The sequence below is a fragment of the Harpia harpyja genome, chromosome 18 (genome assembly GCF_026419915.1).
Source record: "Harpia harpyja isolate bHarHar1 chromosome 18, bHarHar1 primary haplotype, whole genome shotgun sequence".
NCBI lineage: Eukaryota > Metazoa > Chordata > Aves > Accipitriformes > Accipitridae > Harpia > Harpia harpyja.
The window spans coordinates 733,179-739,197 of record NC_068957.1 but is presented as its reverse complement, the minus strand read 5'-3'; the positions used below and the strand labels follow the sequence as shown (position 1 = coordinate 739,197).

Here is a 6,019-nt window from a genome sequence, read left to right as displayed (position 1 = left end):
ATGACCGGGCGGGCGGCGGGGCCGGGCCGGGCTCTCACCGCCTACAAATGCGGCTCCCCCGCAGCGGGGCCGCCGCCGCCGCCACCGCCGCCCCGCAGCCCCCCCAGCATGGCCGCGCCGCGCTGGCTCCTGGCGCTGCTGCTGCTCTGGCTCGCCCTGGCCGCCGCGGGTGAGTGCCGGGACCCCCGGGCTCCGCGCCGTACTGGGGACACCCCCCCCCCCCCCCCCCCCCGATTCCCCTCTTCCCCCGGTCCGGCATCGCCCGGTGCCCGGGCTGGCAGCGGGGAGGATGGAGGGGACCGTGCCCGGGTGACCGTGGGGCAGGGTGGGCTGAGCGGGGCGCGGGGGGGGGGGGGGAAGCGGCACCCCCTGCCCGTGCCGGCCGGGAGCCGCTGCCGCCGGGCTGGGGAGGACAAAGCTCTTTTCATGGTGCCAACAAACCCCCCCCTGTCCATCCGGGCAGGCGAGCAGAACAACGGCCGGCCGAGGGCCGGAGAGCCGTCGCTGCCACCGGCTGCCGGGGCACGACCCGCCTGGTGCCGCGGGTGACAGCCCAGGGCATCGCCGGGATGCTGGCAGCGGGAGCCACGGCCCTGCCAGGCGGCCTGCGGCGGGTCTCGGCCCCCTTGCCCGGGTGCCATCCCAGTCCCGGCTCAGCATGGCACTGCCACACGTGTGCTGGGTGTGGGACTGGGGGTGCTGGGACCGGTGCTGGCACCGGAGCATCTCTGCCAGGCGCCCCGGGGAGCGGGGCAGGGGGAGCCGGCTGCAGGGAGAGGGCACTGCCCAGGGAGAGGGGGTGAGGGTCTCGGTGGACCCTGCCCGTTGCTGGCAGGGAGGGGAGCACAGGAGGGTGGCTTTGGGGAGGGCTGGGGGCCAAAGCCTGAGGCTGGGCTGCTGGGTGCCCCTCGGCGAGGCCGGTGGCAGCGGCCACACGAGGTGGCCATGCTCGGCGCAGGTGGCCTGGCCGCCTCGGCGCAGGAAGCACTCGGGCGGCGAATGGCTCCTGCTGCGGGCAATTCAGGAAACGGGCGGCTGCCCGGTCCTGCTTGCCTTGGGCCAGGCAGCGGGAGGTGCAGGCAAGCCCCACAGCATCCCCATCCCACATGCAGGGTGAGGGGGACCCGGCTAACGCTCTTCCTGCCGTCCCCAGGGCCGCTGGGCCAGGCGCCGGACGGGAAGGATGCGGAGGACGGCCTCATCCGAACCCTGGTGCGGCCGCGGGGTGCGCGGCGCGGGGCTGGGCACCGGCCGAGCGGCTGGAGGAGGTACCGGCGGCCCCGGCCCCGGCTTTCCCACAAGGGCCCCATGCCCTTCTGAGGCAGGTGAGGAGCGGCAGGGTGTCGGGGGGACAAGGAGACGCGTGTGACATCGTAGGGAGGGAACTCACACGTACCTGGGTTTGCTCTTGTTGCAGGGTTGCCACCAGCCTTCCAGGGACGTGGCTCCCATCGCCCGCTCTGTGTCCTAGCCTGCTCTGCTCGTCTCCTGGCCCCGAGCGCAGGGTCCCACCTGTGAGCCCTCAGCTGGCGTCACCTCCTCCTGCGGCTGTCCCTGGTGGCCCCGGCACCATGTCTGGCACTGCGGGTGCCTCCTGCCTCTCCTCACCGCCTCCTGGGGCTGGCTGGGAGTGGGTCACCCATGTAGCTCATGGTGGGGCCAGGTGCTGCCACGCTGCCCCTGTCCCAGTGGGTGCGGGGCTGCCCTGGGCATCGGCTTGCTGGGACCTGTGGGCTTTGCGCAAAGCACTTTGTCAGGCAGAGGAGCTTCTCTGCAGGGGTCTGTGAGCTCCCTTGGGGCTCCTGCCCGGTCCCTGCTAGTCACCCGCATGCCGGGGTGAGCACACAGCTTGTCGTGGGGAGGGGTCTATTTATTCCCATGGTGCTAATCCCACACGCTGGGTGAGCTGCCTTCCTCTCCCTGGCGAGCGTGGGGTCCCCTTCCCACTGGCAGACCTGCCTCCTGGGGACCCCCAAGGCGTGGGGTGACCACCCAGGACACAGCTTGGGGTTCTGGGCCCCTCTGCCTGCTCCATGCCATGGGACAGTGGGAGAATGGAGGGGCACGGGGGTCTCTGTCAAACACTGACATATGCCAAAGGGGGGGCCCTTGCTCTGAGTGCCACTGGGTCCTGTTGACCACGTCTCTTGTGTCTGTAAAGATTTATTCTGTGTAAATACATCTTTATAATAAAGAGTTATGATGACAGCAAACCCTTAGTTTTGGAGGTGTGGGCAGGGGTTGCTCACCTGCCAGTGGGAAGGGCTCCCAGGGGCCCTCTGCTCCCTCCTGGAGCTGCCCGGGGGCAGCTGGGGGCCAAGGCAGCCCCTTCCCCAGCCCGGTGCTGGCAGAGAAGATGCCAGCAGAGAAGATGCCCCCAGCAAAGAAACAAGCTGCAGGGCTGCCTGGCCTGTAAGACTGGGGAGGAGGGTGGGAAAACACAGGTCAGCACCCCTCAAGCTTTCAGAGGGGCTGGGTGATGGAGGAGGGGATGCTGGAAGGGCACAGGGATGCTGGTCCCAGCCGGGGCAGCATGGAGTGGTTGGGGCTGGGGGACCCTCAGGCTGTGGAGCAAAGACTGGCTGCAAATTCTGCCCCAAGCTCTGCTGCCTTTATCCCCTACTGGGGTTTATTTTTCTGCTCACCTGAATTCCCCTCCATGGCTGGCATCGGCTGCATGATGAAGGGCTGAGCAGTAATAACTGCTTTAAAAGCGGGGAGCAGGACGGTGGGACGGGCTCTGCCGCCAAGGGGCCGTGCAGGAATGCTTCATGCCCAGAGAGGGGACACAGCCCGGCCCATCCTGCCCACTGTCCCCCAGGCACCGACGGGGCCCGGGTCTGGGGACTCGAGCGGCTCGAGCCAATTGCTCGTTAGCCGTTGCTGGAATAACGGCTTTTGTAAGGCGGTTTCTACAGGGATGTGCGGGTGCGCGGATGCTCCTGCCCTGCTCCCGCGATGCTGCCGTTGCCGTGGTTACCAGCACCCACGGGTGCTGGGTGAAGCCGAGGGTGCAGCACCCGTGTCCGGCAGCGCGGTGCCGGGGCAGGGAGGAGGGTTTGGGCCTGACCTGGCCCCGCGGCAGGGGGATGAGGCCAGTGGGACAGGCGTGGACCGTGTGGCGGCTGCCGGAGCTGTCTCTGCCGAGCACCTCGCCGGGATGCTCCAGCCCCTGGTGAAGGGCAGGCAGCCACCCCGGTGCTGCGGGATGGTGGCCCAGTCCTGGGCACGGCGCTCTGACTGGTTCCGTTTGACTCCGCTGCCTTCAGGCAGCCCCAGCGGCTGCCAGATCCCCCCTTTTCCCCCAGCCTGACCCCACCAGCCCTGGGCAGCTGTTCCCACAGCCCCGCACCCAGGAGCAGCTGTGGGTGCCTGGTACCTGGCATCCCTGTCCCTGGCATCCCCCTCCCTGGCGTCCCTGTCCTTAGTGTCCCTGTGCCCACAGGGCTGTGTGTGAGCAGGATCCATGCAGGGGGGCAGTGGGTCAGGGCTCAGCAGACTGAGGGTCCCTGTAGGACCTTGCAGGTGGGTGGGGGCTGAGCCCTGCAAAGGGATGGGACCCCCGGGCACAGGACCTCCCCCAGCCAGGACCCGCAAGCGAGGCAGTGCCCGTGCAGGGCCCCCCCAAACCCCAGACTGATCGCAGCAGGCCTCCCACCAGAGACGTCCCGGGGCGGAGGGCAACTCAGCCCCGGCACCACGGCGGGACTGCGGGCAGGGGAGCGCGCCAGCCGTGGGGGCACGGGCGGGAGCGGGGGGTTGGCAGCACCGGCTGGGAGGGGGTTAACGGGGCCGCCGAGGAGCGGAAAGGCTGCAGCTGCGGGGCTGGGAGCAGAGCCTGGGGGAAGCAGGGCTGGGCCCAGCTGGCCTCCATTAGCTCATCCTCCGGGACTGGGGAGGGATGTGCTCCCCGGCCACGCGCCAGCGCGCTCCCGCCACGCCGCCCACCCACGCCCGCCGTGGCAGCCGGCCGCCCCGCGTGCCGCCGCCCGCCCTGCTTCGACACTGCCTGTGCCCCCGCGCCGGGATGGGGTAGGTGGGCGAGGGCTGCCAGCCAGCTGCCCAGTCCCGTCCTGGCCCTCGCGCCGTGGTTTCCAGTCCCGTCAGCCTCCCGGGGCCGGCGGCGGCGTTGCCACCGGTGCTGTGATGGGGGCAGGATGTGATGCCCCGGCCACAGCTCCCCCCGGCTGACCCGTTCCTCCATTGCCACCCTACGGTGCTGCTGATACTGGTTTGAACTGGGAGGCCTCTCCCACTGCACATCAAATGGTTTGCCCATCTCAGCACCAATGGTTCCCCCCCCCTCCCCGGCTGCAGGCAGCCAGCACCCTGCCCACGAACTCCCGCGGCCAGGGTGCCTGCCTGGGCGCAGGCAGGACAGGCAGCCGGGGGCTGGCCCGGCAGCCTCCCCTGGAGCAGACTGCTGCGAGGCAGCGATGCCCCACGGCCCCGCCGGGCATCGCCCAGCGCCGAGCGCGAGGGCTTGGGCTGCGGCCAGGGGATGCACAGCTGAGGCCTGACCCCAGCCCTCCCGCGCCAGCCTGGAAGGAGGAGGCCAGGGAGGACCCCCCGGTTGGGCTGTGGCCAGGCAGTGCCGGAGGAAAAGGCTCCTGGGCCGGGAGACCTAAGGAATCTCTGGCTTTTCCTGGCCTGGCCGGCTGCCCGCAGGCAGGTGGGAGGCTGCCGGGCTCGGCCACGTTCCCCGTGCACCGCGTGCCATGGCAGCTCCCTTGCACGCTGCCTGCGGTGCCGGAGCCCCTGCACCGCGGCGGGGAGCTGTGGCAGCGTGGGCAGCGGGGGCATGAGGGCAGTGCCAGGGACAGGGGCATGGGCAGAGGCGGGCAGGCAGGGAGAGGCACTGCTGGAAGAGCTTCTGCAGCGCGGTGGCTGCTGCAAGTGCTGCCGGAGGGTTTCGAAGCCAGAGAGCTGCAAGGCCTCTCTCTGGAGCCAAGGGCAGAAGGCGAGCGTGTACAGGCAGCCCTCCACACCAGGCAGCTGGTCCTGGCATGGCGAGGACGGGTCCCGCCTCACTGAGTGGGGAAACAAGGACGCTGGGTGCGCTGGGAGAGGGGATAGGAATGGGCTGAGGAATCGCTGGAGCCCTCCAGTCCTTGGGGACCTCTGGCTGCATCCAGGGAGGGTGGGCAGGGCTCACTGCCCCGCCTGGGGCTGGCGATGGGACACCCAGGGTGGACGAGGACACCGGCTGTGCCAAAACTGCAGGCTGAGCCCCACCGCTCACGGCAGGCACGTGCTGCTGGGATGCTACCAGCTACGCCAGTCCCATCATCCGTGTGTCATCAGCATCCTCCAGTCCCCCCACCCCCGTGGCGGGCCGACAGGCGTCCGTGAGCCCCCCACCTCCACGCAGGGTGCAGAGCAGCGCACCAACAGCCCCAAAGGTCCCCCGTGCCCCTGGCTGAGCCTGGAGGATGGGCAGGCCCAGCCTTCAGCCCCATCCCCGGGGAGCAGCAGGGCTTCACGCTCGCTCCGGCATTTCCGCCGGCAGTGGCAGGAATGCGGTGGCCGCGGGAACAATGCCGGCACCTTGCACCGGTCCCCTCCGTGACGGTGCTGGGAGCAGCTGCCCGGGCACAGCCCTGCTCTCAAGGAGCCGGCAGGAAGCAGATGGAGATGACACCGGCCGCCGCTTCCTGCGGCAGGACACGCTGGCTTTCTCCACCGCTGCTCCAGTTGCCGAGCCAGCGGGACCCGAGGGACCCGGCGCCCACGGGCATCGCTGCTCGGGCCTGCAAAAGCCCCGTGCCAGACGCTGGCACCGGCCCGCTGCCGCGCTCGCTCTCCCCAGGCCCTGCTCCGTGCCGACTCCCCCGGCTGCACCGTTCCCGGTGCGGCGTGTGCCAGGCCACTCTGCCGAACAGCCAAGCGGCGCTGGGCTGCGCATTGCCTGCGTGTCAGGAGCCTGCAAGCTGCTGCTCGGGAGCAGGAGCTAAACCAGCACGAACCAGAGGAATGGAAACCTCTGCCGCTGTCCTCCGGCTCTGCCCGGCGTGCTGCC

General features: G+C 70.1%; 1 protein-coding gene across 1 annotated transcript; it reads left to right on the top strand.

Annotated features, from left to right (window-relative positions):
* On the top strand, window positions 1–2,213 carry APLN (apelin). The gene is made up of 3 exons (XM_052813589.1): window positions 1–169; window positions 1,154–1,325; window positions 1,418–2,213. Exons 1-2 carry the CDS (start codon window positions 1–3, stop codon window positions 1,318–1,320), a joined length of 336 nt encoding a protein of 111 aa, XP_052669549.1. The 3' UTR covers window positions 1,321–1,325; window positions 1,418–2,213.
* The last annotated feature ends 3,806 nt before the right edge of the window (window positions 2,214–6,019 follow it).

What these genes read in the sequence shown, in the direction of transcription:
- APLN (XM_052813589.1), top strand. Translation starts at nt 1, where the DNA reads ATGACCGGGCGGGCGGCGGGGCCGGGCCGGGCTCTCACCGCCTACAAA. An exon ending in GCTCGCCCTGGCCGCCGCGG is followed by an intron (nt 170 to 1,153) that starts GTGAGTGCCGGG and finishes TGCCGTCCCCAG; the next exon opens with GGCCGCTGGGCCAGGCGCCG.